We start from the raw sequence: 23,342 nt of genomic DNA, 5'->3' as shown, positions 1-23,342 counted from the left end.
TATTCTTGCCTCATCGACATTTGGTGGTCGCGGTGCGCAAAGCAATCTTTTATCATTGCTCTTTATGTCTCTTAGGTATCTGGCTGCCTGGCATAAAGCTCTGATAGCCAAAGTGGAAAACATTTATGACCTCCAATATAAACATGAGATAAGGGACATTTATTGGACTTATTTTAAATGCACTTCGTTCCAACTTATATGAACTGCTTAACGGGAGAGTACAGTATATGTGGACGTAGCAACTTCATTCAAACGTTAAATTTTTGTAAAATCACTACTTGTTAAGCATGATACTATGAGCAAACCTTTCTTCTAAACTACCTGCGTTACTAAATACTAGTAATATTATTTAAACATTCTGCCTAGTCTATTTAAAAACAGCCTTTAAAAACACTGTTTACGATCAAACTTAAATTTAAGTTCATGCTCTTTCTAGCAAGAATACTAAAAAGCAGCAACGATAGCAAACATCAAAAGCAGAAGTAATTACAGAAAGCAGAAGCAGCATCAACAACAGTGCCATCTACATCTGCTAAATCTATACTGCATAACACCAAGAACATGGACAACACCATTATTTTAATGAAATAAAAAAAGTATCAAACACAGCTAAATAAAACAATAATATGATTATAATTTATAGTACACTACAAGTACTATAAATGTTCTTTTTTTCATTACGGGATAAAAGCATAGTGTTATAAATTAAAGGAATAGTAATGGATTTCTTGTGTACTACACAACAACTAATACGAATTCTGGGGATGACAGCGTAAAACCCAACAGTGGTTTTGACCGAATGCAATATTATGTAAAAGACTTAACGAGAGTGTAAAAGAAACAGCAGTGTTTTAGCCCAAGTATTCACAGTGACGAGACGCGATATCAATCAAATGTAATGTTTGCTAACAATGAAGCAGTGTTGAGTTTAACCAGGCAATCCATTTATCATGGAACTGAGCTTATAAACATTACTGTGGGATGTTTTATAGTTTTATACTGGTCTGTATTTATGTGTAACGACTTCCGCTGATCAGCGTACATGTATGAGGCGAAGGCGAAATGCAATACGCAACAACCTGTTAAAATCGAAAGCTTTAATTGCAGGATTTCGAGAATATATGAAAAGACCAAATAAGTTTTCAGTCGACCTATGTTTGGATGAATACTTTAGCTATCATGTACGACCGAACGATTAACCTCTGAATTTTGGTGTATATCCTACATGATCATTATTGGTCAGTTTCAAGAGGCTGTGGAGAACGTCTTGAAGACGATGTTACGTTTTGTATAGAGCCCTACCAGTTATTGTTCAATTTGAAGCAAGTGATGTTACTGAAAGTATTTATTAAGGGATAACTCCTACAATCCACTGAAGATGGGTTCTGCATCGCAATGAATGAGTTGCAGAAAGCTTAGACGTCGGGAATTGTTAGCAATAGTTATTCATAAAAGAGGTCTCAAAGTAATAAGTTTAATCCAAGTGATTTGTTTTTTGTAAACAAATTTACTAGTTCCTCGACCAGCTTCATACTAATTCATACGAAGCCTTTAACAACAGAAGAAAATCCCTCTCTTGCAAGAGAACGTTTGATTGACGATGAATTACAGTTACCGTAGTATACTTTTGACCAGAAGTCGTTCTTTAATATAAAAAAAAATTTAAAAAATAACCTTTTTCCACCACGATATCATATGTTAACTAAGGGTTTCCATAAGAAGAATACATTTCTCTTCCTTGATATCGTATGACTAATGCTAAATTATAATTTCCATTCAATGACTAGAAGGCGTTCTCTATAGAATGAAATTTTATTTATATTATAATATATAAAAAAAAGTGCTTCTAACACGGTATCAAATGATCGAGTTCACTCTTGACACGACTCATGGCGCTGACAGACACAAGAGGACAAATAAAAACCACCTTGACGACCACAACAAGGGACTCCAACGACCACACTCATTCTGAAGATTCCACAAGGAACCTTTGCCTTCCTTTTTGGCCTCACACAGAAAACAACTTCCTCTATCTCAAAACTACTATTTTATCTCTTACTCATCCATTACTCACCATCATCAAGTCCTTTCTCTGTCAAACGCGGCCAAAGGCAACCGCTAGGGTCCATCTTACAACGGTGTTCTAAAGGCACAAGATATTATGCAATTCAGTATGTAAATGTATTATGCAGTGAGAAGGAGTTTTAACTGAAGTATAGTTTCCTCAAGTTACCTGAGGTAACGAGATGCACAGCTGAAAATAACCTGTTTTAAAAAAGCAGTGGCATTCAAAAGCACAGGGCATGTATGCTAAGCATCTTCATAGCTGTTTCTCACATTAATTCAGGCACCAAAACAGCAATGAAAAGTAGTAATTATGGAAAAGGCAGGGCAACTTCAATGTGTTAGGAAATGTCTGTGAAATTTACTCCTACATTTTATGTAAACTGGAACATTAGTACCTAAAAGCTGACACTTAACTAAGTCATGTTTATTTTAGAAGAATAATGTAATATTAAGAACTCATTTCCTGACAGTTTTCAGGAAATTTTCACCTGTATAAAAAGCACTAAATATCTTTTGATCTTATCATAAGGTATTAAATGACTTAACAAAATGAAAGACTGAGAGCTTTCAGTTTATTAGCATTCTTCAAAAGTTTATCAGTGCTTGTTTCCGTGTAGAAGAAAATGTACTGAAAATCCAACAAAAGAGGTTGGTTACTATATTCAACATCATTAATGAACCAAGACCTTTTTTTTGTCAGATTTTATTCACATTAGCTCTTATGCTAGCTAAATGTAAAAGAAAAGAAATATGCAAGATAAGCGAAGTAAAATTTAATGCTTCAAGTGTCGAAAATGTTTTGAATAGAAATATGAGACAGGTTGAAAAAAGTGAAGAATGTCTACAGGGCAAATTCTAAAGGTAAATCTTTATTTTTTTCTTATTAATAGAGTTCTAGCATGCATACGTTTTTAACAGAATCAAATTTAACAAGACTACAAACACCAACTACCATATCAGACAAAGGACCACAACATACACCTCGTCACTTTGTATAGGAAGGATGTCACCACGTACGCTAGGACAACGCAACCCTCACAGACGTTTCATACATCTTTGCTACTTAAAATTTTTTTTCTAAAAATCGTTTATGATCAATGTACAGTTACAAATGAAGCGCAGTGTTGCCATGAATGAAATCATAATCTTAAATGCAATTAAACTGTAAAAGAAATATAGTTTTTTTTTTTTAATGTATATATATTATAATATATATATATATATATATATATATATATATATATATATATATGTATATATATATATATATATATATATCTATATATATATATATAATATATATATAAGATATATATATATATATAAGTCATATCACATTTCCGTATATGAACACACACACACACACACACACATTATTATAAATATATGTGTGTGTGTGTGTGTGTGTGTGTGTAAATAAAGTAAACAAAATATATAAATATAGGTATATATATATATATATATATATATATATATATATATATATATATGTGTATGTGTGTTATTATATATATAAATAAATAAATAAATATACATACAATACTATATATATAATTAATATATGCACATATAATATATATATACATAATATACATATATATAACATACATATATGTAGAAATATACTACGAAAGTACTTGTTCAAAGTCCCAGTTTTACTAACCTTCTACCGTGGATTTGAGGATACAGTATATATATATATATATATATATATATATATATATATATATATATATATATATATATATATAAGATAAGGCACAGGAAAGGCATGAGTGGTGTAATTTCATTAGAGGGGTATATATACTATACATACATACATACATATATATATATGATATATATATATATATATATATATATATATATATATATCCTATATATATATTACACACACACACACATTCATTCATGCCTTTACTGGGCTTTATCTTTACAAATCTCAACTGACTTAAAACCTCATTCCTCATAAGTTCTTGTCAAAGTTAGCCCGAGATTTCCAATATTACCTTCCCAGGGACTGTACGAAGGGTGTGTCCAAGCCATCTCCATCTCTCCCTTTCATTATATCTCCTACAAACATGGAATTTCCGTGTGGCATCATTTCTAACTCTACCTTGCCATCCGGCTCCCAATATTCTTGAAAATTCATTTTCAAATCGATTAACTCTTTGGATAGTATTTCAATGTCATACCATGATTCAGTTCTGTATTGCTATACATTTATGCTAGACTTATGTGTAATCTAATTTTTACTATGCAATTTATTTGATTTTGATGAATTAGTTCCGACTCAAGAGAACATGGGCTGTGTCTTAATTACTTCTGTTTTTCATAGTTTTTGAGTCCCACCCCTCTTTCAGTTATATGGTGCATTCGATTAAGGAAACTTTGAAAATCTCGTGGTGTTTTGCTGATTAAAATAGTATCATCTACGTACTATGAGATAGGATTTAATATCTAATAAAAGTGACATCGACAACGCACAGGACAGCTGCAGCCTATGCTTCCTAGAAGAGGCCCATATACACGCTCGTCAAAGTTAAATAAGAGCCATACTTCCCAAGGTCTAAAGGCCTTGATACTTCCTACCCACAAATATCAGGAAAACCGCTACAATAACACCATATCAAGATAACGAAACCACCGGCCAAGATCACCCAATGAGATGCTCTGAAAAGCCTGACCTGCAGATAACCCCGAGCCAACTCAATTTACGGAGGTCATCGAAATTACCGGAAAAGGGTCCTTGTCCTTCGCAAAGAGTTACCAGGTGGCTCCAGAAAGCCATCTCCACAGAATTAATAAAAATATCACACTCGCCACCGCCAACTCAACCAGAAACTACGTTGGAATTTTACGAGGTACTCTATGAGCTAGAGCTCGAGCCGGCGTAACGCCAGCTTTACCATAAAACAACAACAACAAACAACAACCGTATCATTCAGTACCTCTCAGACTTTCGTCGAAACCATTTTGTTTTGAATTGCAACAAGACGTTAACGGCCATAATTTGAAAAATAAAAAAATATTAGAAAAGCCTTTGATGCAACCATACTGTTGAATGAAACATGAATACGAGACGTCCTCCTTTCTGGTTATTATTATTATTATTATTATTATTATTATTATTATTATTATTATTATTATTTATAACAGGCATACATTTTACGGAGTAACTCAATAGCTTATCAACAGAAGAAAACATATTATGAAATATAAAAGAAACCTAGTGAGGTGCAGATTAGTTTAACAACGAAATTGAGATGGAATAAGAAAAGAAAAAAAAAGTAAAAAATGCTCCGGCCAGAAGCCCGATCATGGCTAAATTTAACCTTTAAAAAAATAAAAACTACGTAGGTAAGAGGGCTGCAATTTGGAATATTTGATGACTGGAAGGTAGATGATCAACATACCAATTTGCAGCCCTCTAGCCTCAGTAGTTTTTAAGATCTGAGGCCGGACAGAAAAAGTGCAAACAGCAAAAGTGCAGACAAAGCCTTCTCAATAGTTTTCCTTTACAGAAAACGGAAAATGAATTAGTTTTCCTTTAAGGAAAACTAAAAAATAAATTAGTTAAATTGCAGACAAGCAACATACAATTCTCTCGATTACCCCTCACACAGATGGAAACCTTCATTAGGAGTTACGTCACATTTCTATTTCGATGAATGACATTTTGATATCAAAATTCCAAAAAGGGGGAGACAGAGGGAAAAAAAGGTGGATAAAATTCCGAGATGCATTTGCCATTGTCACCATTCAGAAATATCATGCTTGACGTATAAAATTATCATTCATATTAATTCTGTGCTAATTGGCTAAGGATTTTTGGGCGAAATATTTTCGCTGTTCTAGTCAGGATTGGCGTCATTCGAATATATCCTGACATTTCGGACAGTATGGTCGGTCTCTGCCGATTAAAATTGGAAATAATAGTGGACAGCTGCAACGTGGAACAAACCTGTCTCTAAAAGAAGAGAAGTTTTTCTCGCCTTTGTGGTTCAGTGATGCTCCCCAAATATCACCACTCATTTTTCTATAATTGGACTCAAAACACCTACTAGTAATGGACATCTCATTTACCCGTAAAGATCATCAGATAATTATAACTCGCGAGAGAGGTCTAATCAATGTATAGCACCTGAGGAGTTATACCAAGATATGTGAGCATATATGACTGTAATACGAATATAAATAAATTATATATATATATATACATATATATATATACACACATATATATACAAACACACACACCACACACACACACACACACACATATATATATATATATATATATATATATATATATATATATATATATATACACGTATATATGCACTCACAAAGAATTAAGGTACACTGTTTAATATCCAATACACACTACCTGGGAACCAGCTGGGAAGAAAAAGACGCTCTACCTCGGTAATAATACCGACGGGGGAAGTTAAGTTATAATTAACAGGTGGTTTGTTAGCTGGTGGATTCGATCCACCTACAGTAACTACTCCACCTTCAGAGACGAAAACTCTCACCGTTCCAACATAATGTGAAGTATAAGTTGATACCTACTCTGCGGTACATACCCTCGTCGAATGTGGGTATTTATACTTAGAGCTCTCATCAACTCCCCACTATGATGGTCAGTTGGTACTTTGGTATCTATCCATGAATTTTCATCACATCACCGTGACATTCTTATACTCACTAAAATTAAACTACAAAAGTCGTTTGAGATCGGTTAATCTACCTCGGAAACCATTATATATACATACATAAACTTTCCATGTCTAAAATATCAGAGCTCTCCAGTCATCATTCAACAAGCCTTTTATGTTAACCTTCTGTGACACTCAGCAGCCCGTTTCTCGACAACGAATTTGAGTAATATGCTTTTGTTATAGTGCTTTTTAAATGCATGAATGTCTTTTTTTCTATTTAAGAATATAAGGATAACGAGCTACATTCGGGCTTATGGAAAGTTTACAATGCGTGTTATCAGGCTTTAAGTGATCAGTAACCTTCTTGATTCTTTCGATATAATTTTTTTTTGGGGGGCGGGTGGGTTCAAGCCTACTTCTCTGGTGCCTACGGAAATGTTCAGCAAAATGTTACTCTTATTTTTGTGACCTGATAATACGGTAGGGGAAAGATACCAGGTAAAACGTTTTATATTGGCTTCAAATTCGAAAGAACTTTCAATAGTTCAGAAATTTGTAGTAAATTCTCCATGTTGTTGGCATTCTCAATAATAAAACATAACTGGTAAAATTCTGAAGAATGGTCTCAGCTCTTTTGCGAAATAGCAACGTGAAAATACCCAATGCCGATTGGGAAAAAATAAAATTACTAGTAAGTCTTAGTATCTCCTCGCTAAATTTTGTTTTTATTGGTTATAGCCAGCACATTGAGTCTATCAAAACTATTTAATAAATCACCAATAATTACTTAAACGTGATGATTGTCACCCCTCTCAGTTAGACGAGTGTGATGTAATGGGTGGTAAAAATACAGATTCAACATATTGCGTGTTCAGACTCCCTCGTAGCGGGAGGGGAAAAGGCCTCAAACACACAAAACTGTAAATACTACACTAATTAATGAGAAACATGCCCCAGTTAACCAACCGAATGAAAGAGGAGCAGTTCAGTTCTTTAATTTCTGAAACATTCAAACTATAAATCTCCACTTGCCACCTTGAATCCAGGACTCTCGCATTTGAGTCACCAGCAGGACTTCTGCAAAATGAAGTTATACTGTACAACATATCTTTATACTGGTGATGACTAATCATCTCCAGACTTTTCTGAAACTTTATTTGTCGTTTCCCTTGCTATCTCTTACATTTTTGCACGTCTAAAATAAGGCTTCGGTCTAAAGGCATCATTGCTGTTGATAGTGGAACGTCAACCTCCTATCTCATCTGGTGGTATTCCCTACATTCTGTTCTTTCATCTTTTCTTTTCTACAACATTTTCATTAATTTTGGCATCACTGACGAATTTCCGGGATGCGCATGAAGAAATGTAAATTATTAAAAAAAAAACACCTATACTTAACTTGAAATGGATAACATGGCATACAAAAAGGAAAGCTCAACGTATCTGTTGCATTTAATGTATACATCTTCGGCACTAGGAACGAAAATTGGAAACTTTTCAAACTATATTCATATACTTAGATCCCTGTTCGTTATAAGTTATAATTAAGTTTGCAGACAACCTGGAAGGTGAAATCAGAAAGTGAGAAGAAAATATTTGAGATTCTCAAGTGTTATTTAGGCAGTAGGCATCAGCTTAACACAAATTTCCCAGACAAAAAGAGAACAATTTAGTTCTGGGTGCACTGTCTCCACGAAAGTCGTGGTGTCTATTGTCCTAGGCGTTTTCGCCTTTTCATAGATCACAGTTCAAACCTTTGTTACTTTGCTGACTTAAGCTGTGAATCTGTGTCTGGAGTTAGTCGACTGAAGTGGAAAGCAGTCATGGGTTGGGAGAGAGAAAAGGGCATCTTGCTACAAATCTCATCCCCACAAACCTGCTTGTGACATGAAGGTTAATGGCTGAATCTAATTCATGATCTATCAAAACTCTGCAACAAAGACGATCACTAGGCACTTTAAGCAATTCCAGAAGACTTGCGACAGCGATTTTCAAACCAAAGCTAATTATAATTACCCACGAGGGCAAACTCTAATATAGGTCACGTCTTTCCTTGGGTTTTAGCGGACCCTGACAACTGACAGATAACTCCTCATAAAAAGTAAGATATACAGAAAGCACAATTCAAAAAAATGCAAGGTTATTGAGTCAGGAAACCAGTCGCATGATTTTCTCTCTCTCTCTCTCTCTCTCTCTCTCTCTCTCTCTCTCTCTCTCTCTCTCTCTCTCTCAAATGTAAGACGTGTGATTATATGAAACAGGATGGATTGAGTGTCGAGTGTATGGATAACATCTGCTACTGTTAATTTAATCGAACAAGCTCTTATCACTGCAAACACATTCTTACTGTAAATAGCGTGCTGTAAAATCTTCATAAAATTGACCTCACACCTTCTGACCGATGCTGAATTCGTTGGATAAAGCAACAGCGATTGGTAGAAACAAAAAATATATCAAGAGTATTTCTTAACATTGAGTTCCAAGTCTACCGTAGATAATTCGGTCGACAGTAAAACTTGCATCATAATTTTTCAAGTCTTCTGTTGTGTTCACTTAAAAGATATCTTGGTCTGTTTGGTGGAAGACACCTTCAAAGAGTTAAGGTCACAATATTTTACTGAGCAATTAAATTTAGAAGTACCGAATATTCTAAGCATCTTGTGATTAACCATTTAATATAAAAATACCTTTGATTCTTTCCTGAAGGATGAAAATCTTCTTTATTACTATGTCTTATTATTACATTAAACTTCGTCTGGTTTTTCAATACTTGCATGTATGAAAAATCATGAGGCATGTCATGGAGGATAAAATATGCGAGAGGCAGTTAATATTTATAGCTACCCGGATAAAGCCTTACAGTAAAAACCAAACCCGCCCCACCAGCCCCCAACCAAAGAAAAAAAACTGGGAATAAAATACCTAACGCGAACAGAAAAGAAAATGAAAAACAAATGAAAACAAAAAGCAATGAAAAAAGCGAAAAAATAACAAGGGAACCGGATTAAACTTTAAATGGCTGAGTAAACAATACACGGTTGTTCACTCATCTTCTCCCTCTCTCTTTCCTTCTCTCTAAATGCAGGTTTGGAACAACAAGGAAATGCACAGTTTCAGTATATACCTGTATAACGTTTTAAATTGCTCTAGTGCCTAATTATGTACATTACATACACTGTTTTACTTTAATTTCGTGAAATCTCTCTCTCTCTCTCTCTCTCTCTCTCTCTCATCCTTCCCGAACAAATATACACGAATATATATATATACATATATATATATATATATATATAATATATATATATATATATATATATATATAGATATAGATATTATAATATATATATATATATAATATTAATATATATATATATATATCTATATCTTATTATATATACTATATATATATGATAGATATATATATATAATAGAATCTATATATATAATATAGATATACTCATTATCTATATTATATATAGATATCTATATATATAGATAGATAGATAGATAGATAGATAGATACATATATATCTATCTATCTATATATACACATATATATATATATATATATATATATATATATATATATATATATATATATATATAATCACAAATCACGATGCTGATGTCTGACAATTTTTATGTTCAAGTTCTAGAAAAATCAAATGCTTTACATTGCGATACCATGATAATATATACATAAACACACACACACACACACACACACACACACACATATATATATATATATATATATATATATAATATATATATATATATCACAGATACAGCTAACGAACATTGTGTAGAGGCGAGCGACCACCCATACAAGAAGTGGGAAATGTCATAAATGAAAATTATGCAAAAATGACTCTGTTTCATCTATATGAAGCCATGCTTTCATAACGCCCCAACTTTAACCAGGCCTCATTAATAAAAGTTTGACAATTTGCCCATCGAAAAAGCCAATAAACCCATGCATATGTGTTCACGGGACGTATATAGCCAAATGCTCCTATCAAAACCATTCGCGTGCGTCACCCTCATTCCGCATATATATGTAATTGGAAACATACATCGCACGAAACTGACGGCATGTTATGCCACCTGGATATTATTTCACTCTTTAATTATTTACTGCCATTGTGATTATTTTATTATGGCCATTAATATTGTTCACGTTTATTATGGATCTGTCAATACGCTCGTTTACATTATTATCCTTTTCATTAGAAAAGATTTCGTGTAATGAAAATAGCGTCTCGAAAAGATAGACATTATCATCCCTTATGGAATTAAAGAGAGAGATTTCCATTATGATGGCTTTGGTAAAATACGAGAAGGCATTTGGCAGCGTCCTCAGAGCATGCGGCAACATTCTATTCCTGTTCAACATCTGAGACTAATTGAAACTATGTATAAAGGGAGCAGAACTTGCAATAAACAGCGCAAGTTCATAGTGAAATGTTTGCTATTTGACCTTTCCTTGGATGTTTTGTAATGAAAAAGAGTGGTTGGAGATGAAAGTCATTATCAAATAGGTGTAACGGTAAACCATTTACAGACATTAAATACTTCAGATTATACTTATTTTTATTCGTTTTACCAATAAAACGCAAAAGACAGACAGAGCTTGCTTAAATACGATTAAGTCTTCGAAATATCTAGTAACAATGATATCAATTAGCCTCTCTTGAGTTGGAATTTAGTGAAGGCAAATCCCACTGCGCAGGTTGAATTAAGATTTTAGAGATCAAGTAGACTGTAATTTTATATGAAAGTAAGTTAGTATATATTAATCTACTTGAATATGTATTGCTATTCAGACAAGAGCCATAGCATGACAATGAAACTATATCTAAATTATTTTATTGATCTAATATCATGGGATTAAATCACAATTCATACTCAGGCAACATTCTCTGAAAAGAGCCAGATGGTTTAACACCCATTTGAGGGGGAAAAGTACGAAATTCTTGAAGAAACTGTACACAAAATCCTTATTTATCCATGATTTTCAGGTCTAACACGGACTAAAAAATGATTTATTTCTATTGTACACTGGTTGCAATGAATAGTAAATAAATGCGGCGCAAAATTTTGGTTACATTACCCCATGTCAACAGTGATTGGTTACCAATATTTCATTATTTATGGTCTCTGGAAGTCACAAATTTAAATTTTCACTTGGCGTTGAGCCACAAGAGAAAAATGCTTTCACGAGCCAGCTCAGAGAAAGTTGACACGAACTGATCCCGTAACTTAGGCTAGTTGTGGTGGGCAGAAGACCGGATATAAGAGAGAGAAAAGGGAATAAATAATGAGAGAACAGATCTATGAAGCTGTCTCACTCCGACGAGTGGGAAAGAAATATAAGAACATGGAAAAGGAGAAATAATGAGTGATTTACCAAAGAAAACTAGATGAAACAGATCATGGCAGTTCCATCTTATAATCTAAGGGTGGGTCCACACCACAGTAAAATATGTCGGAAACACTCTTCGACAATTTATAACTTACATTTCATAATCATTTTGTAAACAATTCAACGACAGTTGAGTGGAAAACGAATCTTTGGAAAATGCTTGTTAATCGTGTGAAGAGCTGGTTAGAACTATCAATACATTGTTACCTCGCAATCAACCTGTTTGTAACATGTATGTGATAGGTTGCCGACAAGTGTTTATGACATGTTCAACTGCATCATCGATGCATCCTACAACTTAAATGGTAATCCTTACCGGTGCCTCATAAAATTATCCGCCATTTGCCAAAGATTTGTTCTCCACTTCAGGTCGTTATCTGGTTTTCAACCTGTTTGTGATATGTCAACAATAAGTTTCCTAGGTGTGTTAATGACGTGTTTTACTGTTATGTGGACACACACTAAGAAATTCTGAAGGCCATAGCTAGGTAATGTCCATAAAAGAACTGTGACAAATAAAAAGGAAAAACGTAGGCAATACGATCACCGATCGCTAGAAATCTGGAAAATATACCGCAATGAACCCTGGCGCTTTAGTAGTTAAATCCTGTGTCAACATGGAACCAGGAAGTCTAGGAAGGAAAATAACACAGATTATGTCAATGGACGATATTAAGAGAGACTGAAAAATTTTATTCCCGGTTCTTACATCAAGAACACCTTACACAAAACGAAGACAGATGTGGTTGAAGTTATATAATCAGTTTGTGGAACAAGAATAGCTTAGGGTGGGTCCTTACTACAGACTTATTTGTTGTTCTAACTATAGCTTCATACAGTTATCCAGCATTGGCCAAAGGTTCGTTCTCCACCTATCTGTAATTCAGAAGCGGTAAGTTACCGCCGGGTGTTTAACATGTTTTTACTGTAGTGTGGACACAGCCTGAGGTGTAAAGGCAAACAATTTACACGAGACTTACGCCCAGTTCCTACAGCAGACCATTTTTATACGGAAAGACTACGAGACCCATTCCCGTCCTACGACAAAACAGGATTAATAAACAACACAAACGTAGTAGAGAAACGACAGAGGCACAGAGCATGGGACTTCATTCCAGTTCAGTCACAGGGAACATCTATAGGATACAAAATAAAGACAGACATTGGACGACTATTCATGAACTCACCTTCATTTCTACCGGGTGGAGAGTATGAGGTAGTATTGTCGGTAATGACCACATGGGGGGGATGGGGACCCCTGGGGCTCTGGCTCTTGTGTTCCTCCACCACAGACCCGATGAATCTCTCGGCCACAGCCCCGCCCAGAACCAGACTTTTCATTTTCCCTGCAAGAAGAATAATGTCATCAATTCATGAGTTAGGACAAACAGTCTTTCCCGGTTTTGCTATACCTAAAATATCAAATCGGTAGGTTGAAGAAAGTGTAAGAGTGTTACTCAGAAAGTGGATTTCACATAAACTGGCTTAGACTAGTAATAACCAGTCAAAAGTGTTATTATGGGAAAGGACCCTTACTATAACCAACTTTAAAAAATGGCAAAACAAACATGTTATAACTAATACGTAATTGAAAGGGCTTCATTATGAGAATTAAAGTGATATCACTTTAGTGAAACAATATTACCAAGTGAAAATTATTAATGAGATAAAAACTATGTCAACTGTGGCAACAAAATAGAACACAACCTCTAGAATATAATACAATAAGCTTTAGGCGATAATGCAATAAAGTTCAAGTGAAATAATAAGAGTGAGACGCCGAGCAAAACAAAATATACCACAATAAATGCCATTCAGAAAATACTCATGAGACAGCTCTTACCCTTCGATGAAGAATACCCACAGAAAGCTTTCATTTCAATTCTTCATGAGAGAACTGAAATGAAGACTTGAAGAGTAGCAAAAACTGAAAGAGCTTTAGATGTCAAGTAAAGCAGAGTAGACGAAAGCTAAATTTCAGAACAAAAGAGGCTACAGCAATATGAGTGGAGAGAAAGCGCTCTTGCCAAAGGTGTTTTTAATGCAGAATGTTCATAAGCTCGATAGGGAAATCTAAAGCTTAAACAAGAATTCATAAGGTATACAAGATTGTTTCAAAATATTGTCAGGTACTCGGTTACAAATTTTGCACTTTATGAAACACCTGTCAAATCAGCATTTAATTCTACACAAAGCTAACTTTTCTCTGCCCCCTTACCCCTTCATTGTTCAGATGTCCCTCAAACGTATTTAACGGTTGCACACGCACACGCAAATACATTTTCATTCAAGGTACAAAAATCAATAACCAAGTTTTCTGTAACGCAGCAGTAAAAGTAAGATAACAGGTTTACAGAGTGAAGGCTTTAAAAATGTCAGAGGGTTCGACGCAGAAGAGAAAAAGTAAATGAAAACAACAGAGAGAGAGAGAGAGAGAGAGAGAGAGAGAGAGAGAGAGAGAGAGAGAGAGAGAGAGAGAGAGAGATTTAATTTTGGATCCAAGAGAAAGGGGTTATCCGATCTGACAGGATAAGTCCCTTTAAAACCATTTTTTTTACAGAGAGCCATGGAGCAAAGAGAAAAAATATACCAATTAATTTTTGGATTTGCAACAAGTGATTGGCTATCAGGGGATCGTGGGAAGCCTAAAAATTGCTGGACTGTGCAGAGACTAGCACGTCATCTGGAGGAAAGTAAAAGTTGTAAATACTGTGTTATTTGTAAGAAATTTCCCAGATTTCCACCAAACATCACAGGAAAGTTTTGTGGAATAGATCCATGTATCAGAAGGGCAGAATTAGTTGAATAAATCTGACACGAGGTCATCATACCAAAAATAGATGGTAGCTAATCTGGACATCCTCTAAAGGTAACAATGTGCTCAAAATCACGTTTCGCTACCGTGATAAAAATGGTTTGTAATAACATACAGTGCACAGAGTACTACTTTCAACCAGCATTTAAAACTGACTTTAACTTTAGCGTATCTTTCCCGAATAACTCACATTTCAAAATTATCTTTGGAATTCATACTGTGCAGAACGGCATCTGGTATGGTGGAACTCGCGAACATTTTAATTTTTGGTCACTGTACAAATGCTTTAATAATAAACTTTTCCCTTGAAAAGGCCCACATCTTTAAAAAAAGTAAAGGCATTTATTTAAATAAATATTTATATATATATGTATATATATTTATATAATATATATATATATATATATATATATATATGTATTGTATATATTTAAATACATACATATACAAAAATATATACACATATCAACACAAATCCGTGCTCTTAAAAACCAAGACGAAGCAGTTTTAGAAAGGAAGACAAAATATAAAAGCGTTTAACAATATAGTTTATTAATACAGTTTACCTATAAGCGAGGTCTTGGGTCGTGGCCGCGCATAAAAAATATCAATAATCAATAATTCAATAGAGTAGCATAATTATTTAAACGCCATAGCTATTGATGTGCATCAAGAGAGAAAAATGTCCACAAGTTCAGCAGCTCCATCTAGAAAGGGTAAGTTCCTTGTTGAATACAAATGCAGTGTACGTATAGTACTTTTAAGATATGACGAACAAGGTTCAGACGTTCATGTACCATAGCATATTATATCTCCTTAATGAGATAAAACTTGTATATCAAAATTCTGTATCGAGGATTCTTACTTTTGAAGCTGGTGGGCTTTCGGCGATCATAATAATAATAATAATAATGATAATAACAACAGCAACAACAACAACAACAATAACAACAACAACAATAATAATAATAATAATAATAATAATAATAGTAATAATAATAATAATAATAAGAATAATATTTTGAAAATACCCCTTACTTGCAAAAGTGAAACTTAAAAAAAGGCACATTTTAATCACAACATTGATAATAATGATAATGATACACCAAGAACATGCGCTTCTAAAAAAAAAAAAAAAAAAAAACTTCGCTGGCAGCAAAAGAGAAAATAAATAAACAAAAGGCAAGACTCCAGCACTGACAAAAATGTCACACTGGACTTATTTTTCTTTTTTCTTTCATGTCGAGAGAAAACCTGGACGAAAGAAATTGGTAGAAGCAGCGACGTTAATGCACCATCTCCGGATTCTGCCTCTTTCAAAAGGACGTCTTTGAAACATCATTAGAACTTGCGACAAAGAGACTCCGTCTCGGAATTTGCTTTCAAACACACTTAAACAGTGCCATTATACGCAATTATTCTAAGAGTAGTGGCTTACTTACAATCATTATGGTTATTTTAGAATGAAATCAAACAAAGCAGGCTTTTCATACAATGTTATTCCGTTTTAAATACGTTATGGTGTGCACAAAAGTTGTACTTTCAGTATCGATATCGAGCACTCAAACATTGACGCACTTGTCCGGTATTATCCCCCCTGGGTGTCGGTTGTCCCAATGGTAACATGAATTCGATATTAGATGATATTTGTGACTTATTAGCCTGCCAGAATAAAAACAGTCGTCTATGTTTAAGTTACAAAACCAACAGTTTACTGAAGAGCACGATAGATTTTGTAGACTAAACATAGGTTTTTTTTTCATTTATTTATATAGATTTTTGGCATTATTCCAAGCACTGGGGCAACTAAGGCCATTCAGCGCTGAAACGGAAACTGACAGGTGTTACAAGAGGAAATCCTCGCAGTTACACTATGAAACAATTGATAGGAGAGGGTGGACAGGAAGATGGAAGAAAGAGATTATGAACGGAGGCACAATAAAAGGAATGAAAGTAGTTGCAGCTAGGGGCCGAAAGGACGCTGCAAAAAAAAACTTAAGTAATGCCTACATTGCACCGAATGAGGTGCACTGACGGCATTACCCCACCCCGCCCCATGCGGGGACCCAACCATACGTGACTGCTTTTATGCTCACACATATTAAGTCGCAACATCACCTAATATCTATACTTTCGGTCACCTTTACAATAACTGGCACCCAGGGGGAATTAAACCCTACAAGTGCAACTTCAATACCTATTTGCTTCAGACCGAAGGATACGAAGAACACCCAGTATCTCATTCCTTCTAAACCTAAGTGTCATCAAAGAGGACGTTGGCTGAATCCCTCACCCCTATCCTGTAAGTAATCCTGAGATCTCACACTCCCGCCATTTCTTTGTCCTTCAAGAATTCTCCCAGGGACAACCTTAATTCAACTTTTCTCCTTCCTCTCTCAACTGCCAAATTTAACATTCTTTTCAAAAACCCATCGTCCCTCATTCTCTCCTCATAACCAAATCATCTTAAAAAAAACAATGCTCTTTCTTTTTCACGTATACTAACCTGTTTTCGACTTTGTTTTATCTCTACGTTTCTCATTCATTTAATCATGCATGCTCATATCACAAAAGTTTTCATTATTATCTTTTTTTTACATTTTTATCAAACATTTGTACCTCAGTTCTTTTGTGGAAGGTTCGTCTTATAATCAACTCATACATTCTAACTAGTGTATCCATAGGCAATCTTCTCTTTCAAAAATTTTGGATAAACATTTATCTGTAAATTGCATATTCATTCACTCCCGTTAACTAAACAAATAAGCCATTCTGAATTCCCTCCCCATCCGTACAAACGCTCATTGCTTTATTTTACAGGCGTGTGTTAAACATTAATGAATTTCGTGTTCCCTCGTGACCACTTTTATTTTTTTCTCTTATTTTTTCTCATTCTATCCCAAGCCTCTGTAGTCATTCTCAACTATTATGTACTATGACTAAATCATATGCCTTTGTACACCGACATAGTTCCACGTTGGCCGAGTGCATTTCGCGCTCGGCTACCAACCCGGTGGTCCGAAGTTCGATTCTCGGCCCGGCCAACGCGGAACCAGAGGAATTTATTTCTGGTGATAGAAATTCATTTCTCAACACAATGTTGTTCGGATCCCACAATAAGCTGTAGGTCCCGTTGCTAGGTAACCAATTGGTTCCTAGTCACGTAAAAATATCTAATCCTTCGGGCCAGCCCTAGGAGAGCTGTTAAGCAGCTCAGTGGTCTGGTAAAACTAAGATATATTAACTTTTGTACACCGACATTACCTTTTTTTAACTGTGACTCACCATTGCGATTATTTCCAGTATGAATTATAAATCCCTTGAGAAAAAATATATAATCTCCATATTACTTAATGATAATGTCACTTCACTGAAAACTGCTAAATGTGGCTTTGGTGTAATGATACGGACAGGGGCTAAGGGTAACTTTCATTCAAGTTTCACCAACAAGAACTTGAATAATTATAATTTACAATTTTCTAAAGTTATATCATGGCACCACAAGAGATACGCGGTTTCTTAAGGAACCCGTAAACAATAATATAATTTACCTGAAATATGTAGCTTAGAATGATATTCCGTTAACAAGAAAATCATGTATGCATTTTCTATGAAAAAAGATATCTTATTTACCAGGTCACTCATGCTACTTTACTTATAAATGGCATAAACCGTCATAAACGTACGTAAAATGTAAATTAATCAACCTAGACTTACCATAACTGCATACATGGTATTTCATTTTTAAAATATATATATTCTCTTTAATGTACAAAATTACGAAACAATTCAAGCAATATTCTTTTAAAAATCACTGATTGTTTATGTAATAACTCTACATGATAATTGTAACTTTAACATGTATGTGAATATGATCAAAACATAAATGGGTTATGAATTTATATCTCCCGAATCAACAAACTAAGAAATACGCATATATACAGTTCCCCGGTTTTAAATGCTATACAATTTTCAGCATTATTATTATCATTATTATCAATATGGATGTAAAACACCACCAAGGTTGACTGGATGAAGAAGTTGTTATTATTAAGGTCTATATTTATTTGTTCCACATACAAGCACAGCATGTTATATGTCAAACAAACCAGGTGAAATAAAATGTATACGAATAACCTCACTCACGCAGGGTACTTAGCCAAAGAGAGAGAGAGAGAGAGAGAGAGAGAGAGAGAGAGAGAGAGAGAGAGAGAGAGAGAGAGAGAGAGAACCGATACATTATCCTGTCCCCAAATAATATCAAAAGTTCCATTGTGTAAACTGGAACCGTCAAGTGAAAACCAGTGAATTATCTAATAATGTCAATCAACTGGATCTGTAAACACATTTGCTTTGTGCGTGATCAGTCAACTGAGGCGACCTCTTTTCTATTACCAAATATGTTAGCAAATTACTCAACTGTCAATCATTACGTCATTTTACCGCATTTTGTCCCGTCCAGTTTTCATTTATAAATTACTCTTGTTCTAATTTCGGCCTCAGTGCTCTCATTACCGTAATACCTAAGTTATAAATAATTCATATAGATTTTTTTAATAACTTTTTTTTCTTTGTACGTGTCAGACACACACACACACACCGATAAATACATCGACAATTGTTCGTGTATTTATGATTACTAATAAATATTCATATTTCAATATTTCAACCTGAACATCATTGCGCAGCAATACATTTTCATTTGCAGAGGCCGGTAGGACACTTTTTCTGGACTGTTTAATTAGGTTAACTCATAACATCCATTGTTTTGGAAAGTTTAATAACCGAAGGGTTTCACGGTTAGACTTCTCCAACAACATTTCTCCTCCCAGTTAATAAAAAAGGCCATCTCATAACAACCCTCATATTTTTCGTCTCAACTAGAAAGGGTTGTCGATCTTGACAAGGCAGCTTCATTGTCTTGGCCTGAAGTTAAATTAGAAAAGAAATTTGCAGTTGTAGTTGAATGGGACTTCGAAGACCATTTACCTTCCAAACACCGAACTGCCTTCAAACGGAGTCAAAGTTCCAGTGAGAGAGAGAGAGAGAGAGAGAGAGAGAGAGAGAGAGAGAGAGAGAGAGAGAGAGAGAGAGAGAGACTTAAGGAAAAGACGTCCTAAAAGATCTTCTACATATTTTTCAACCACTATTCATGGGTGTGATTTCCTAAAATACACGATCTAAGATATTAAAAGCACATTTCTATTACTGCCGCTCACATTTGCATATAGTTGCCTCAAAGTTAAGATTATTCAGAAATGCGAAGCTTATATTCTTTCATTCTGTTGTCAGGCAATAATTACAGTCTTTCTTTACAAATGAATTAAGATCTAATTTTCTGGACTGAATGGAAATATATGTCAAATTTTAGAGACAAAGAAACACGTGATAAGCTACTTTACCTACATCATCTTAATATCCCACCAATTAAGACCAATTACACACACACATTATATATATATATATATATATATATATATATATATATATATATATATATATATATATATAAAAACATATATATAACATATATAATTGCATTTTTTCTTCGTGAAACGGGTTGTTTTACATTGAAAACCATCATAAGAAAATAGGCGTCAACAGACCTGAACTATGGTTAGCAAACTGCAAGCGTCGATTTATCCCATTTGTAGATCCGATAGTTGAAAAGATAAAATATATGCGAATATCATGAGAGGTGTCGCATGAGATGCTTATCTCTGCATAGAATCGAAATTGAGAAAATGTAGTTTCGTTTTTTCCCGTCTAGGTAAGGCGCATTTAACAGTGGATGAATATGAAGATATGTAATACGATCACAAGTAACACGTGAAGATTGTATATCAAGAGCCAGCAGGAAAAATGAAAAGCATCAGTAACTACCTGATGAGGTGTACCAAGAATACACGAAAGCGCTAGGTACTGCTGCTTTTCATTTTTCCTGCTGGCTCTTGATATGAAGATATGTAGTATGGAATGATTCTCTCCAAGGATGAAACAAAGCTCAGAGACGAAGGTTTTGCTGAGCGTGACATAAGGTTTGTCGACTCGATCATTTCCAGGGCCACCCCGTTTGTGACTCAGCTGATTTGCTCCGGGACATTGACCTTGAAATTGATATAATCGTAGGAAGATAATTGAATAGATGGAATATAAGACAAGAACTGATGATGTCAGGAAAAAGGCTGGTTTATTGGGAGCTGCAGAGAAAGATGACTGCTCCTGACATATGGAAGGAATTACGGATATTAATCTCAGGGAAAGAACGTCAATTAAAATTACAGCGAAGAAAAGTGAGGTTGTCAATACACTTATATAGCATTAAACTTACAGACACGAGGCCTAAGCAATGCTGTTGTGAAAGTGAGGTGACAGGCACATTAGAGATCATGTACGATACATAACACTGTTGAAGGTTCTGTGACAGAAATGATGAGGATACTAAAACCAAAGATCATGACCCGTTATGTTTCATCATTAGGAGAACCCGTTGGATGCACTAAATGGCAGAAATTCATATCTACCGTCAATCCATTATGTACGCAAGAAGAGAAATATGTAATTCGAGAATCCTACCGCTGGTTAGACGATCCACATCATTATAACATGTGATCCTGAAATTATAGTTATTCATAATAACGGGTAATAAAATTATGTTACATATGCCATATGTAACATATAACTAGCACTTTTACTAAAGGCTGCCACTAACGTTCAGTTTCAAAGACAGACTGTAAGGACATAACTGAAAGTTAGTGGTTTCAGTTATGTCCTTACCACATTCTCAAAATAAAGCAATAGTTGCCCACGCAATCAATAATGGTCATAGACCAGACTGGAATAGAGCTAACATCATTCACAAAAGTAACAACGTAAACATAAGATTAGTTGAAGGCGCTGACTTATACATGGGCGAATCATTTAAGGGGAACAAGTCGTTACTAAACGAGGACACACCGGTGAACTTCTATATAATAAAAGCATTTATTATCTATTATTGGGGCACGCTCTGTCTTTCCTTCGTCTGATGCTGCCGTGTCTCACACCACACAGCAGACACCATAATATAATAATCGGGATTCCGAGAATGTCACCGCTAACGATGGAATATATAAAAAAGAACAAGTGAGGAGATCAAGGATACCCAAGCAAAATATAAAGTAGAGAAGCAATCACCTAGTTGGATAGCTGACCGTCCTGCAAGTCGCCTCGTCTGTTAGAGAACCACAAATTCGAGGTCGACCTTTGGTTCTCTCCGTTAACCTGGAACTTACATATTTACATTTTGTATTAATGATTTTAGTTAGACTGAAAATGAACGCAGGACAGGGTTCGAAAGCTCTTGCAACGATTTTATAAAATCAACATACTTCACCTTCTCTTATTTCCCACCGTTATCCCTACATATAATAAAGGGTCGGTTGCCTGATGCGCCTTCTCCATTGCCTTCTATCAAGGGCATCATCCGGCATGGTTTATATTTTGGCAAAAAACGGGTTTTTACGACCGCATGCCCTTACTGTGTGCATAGCCTTTTACTAAAAATTACGATTGCAAGGCAGCAGTTTCCACAGTTATTGGCGGTGGGCTTAACCTTTTACTAAAAAGTAAGACTGCAGGGCAACAGCTGTCCTTTTAGTCGCCTTTTACGACACGCAGGACCTATGTTGGTAGTATTCTTACACCCCTACCACAAGATCAAAATCAACATAATTTACCACAGAATATTATTGTGGACCTAATATACAGTATATCCCATTCTCGATCAAGAGGAGTAAGACCTCTACACACCCACACACACACACACACACACACCACACACACACACACACACACACACACACACACACACACACACACATATATATATTATATATATATTATATATATATTATATATATATATATATAAGTATATATTATATATATATCATCACTGACAAATGATTGATACAACTCTCATTACAGCTCTACCCACTGGCACCTGTCAGGCATGGATTTTCGTTTTCCAACTGATTGTAGGTTTTTTGTATTGTCCCTCTAGCATATATATTGTTCATTTCTACCACTATGTATCACTCCTTCGAAAATGGCATAGAAATAAAGCCGGAACCGAACAAGTTTAAACCAAGTGTTTAATTTTCGTACTGGTAATGACAGGGAAAATGAAACGCTGGGTGTACAACTTAACATGTGTCGTTATTGTATCTAAGACTGATACTCAGTGGTAGAGATTTACAATTCAAACGAACGTGCAGATGGTTGGAAAGCAATATTCACACCAAACAGGTGGGAAAAGGGTGAGGAGCAGTAAATTCAATAACGCCTGAGGTCAGTCCTTTATTTACAAATCTGATTATCTGCTGGGCTGG

General features: G+C 34.9%; 1 protein-coding gene across 15 annotated transcripts in view; it reads right to left on the bottom strand.

Moving 5' to 3' along the window:
• LOC135215250 (uncharacterized) overlaps nucleotides 1–23,342 on the bottom strand; it is a 654,605-nt gene that overhangs the window by 83,293 nt on the left and 547,970 nt on the right. For 14 of the 15 annotated variants that reach the window (XM_064249770.1, XM_064249778.1, XM_064249775.1 and 11 more), the window contains one exon: nucleotides 13,344–13,502. In XM_064249770.1, the coding sequence (XP_064105840.1) occupies nucleotides 13,344–13,497 (154 nt within the window). In that variant the 5' untranslated portion in view covers nucleotides 13,498–13,502. Of the gene's footprint in view, nucleotides 1–2,074; nucleotides 2,137–13,343; nucleotides 13,503–23,342 lie in introns of those variants that run through there. The other variant, XM_064249779.1, reaches the window with a different exon arrangement.

The sequence above is a fragment of the Macrobrachium nipponense genome, chromosome 5 (genome assembly GCF_015104395.2).
Source record: "Macrobrachium nipponense isolate FS-2020 chromosome 5, ASM1510439v2, whole genome shotgun sequence".
NCBI classification, from domain to species: Eukaryota; Metazoa; Arthropoda; class Malacostraca; order Decapoda; family Palaemonidae; genus Macrobrachium; species Macrobrachium nipponense.
This window is presented reverse-complemented; position numbering and strand designations above follow the sequence as displayed.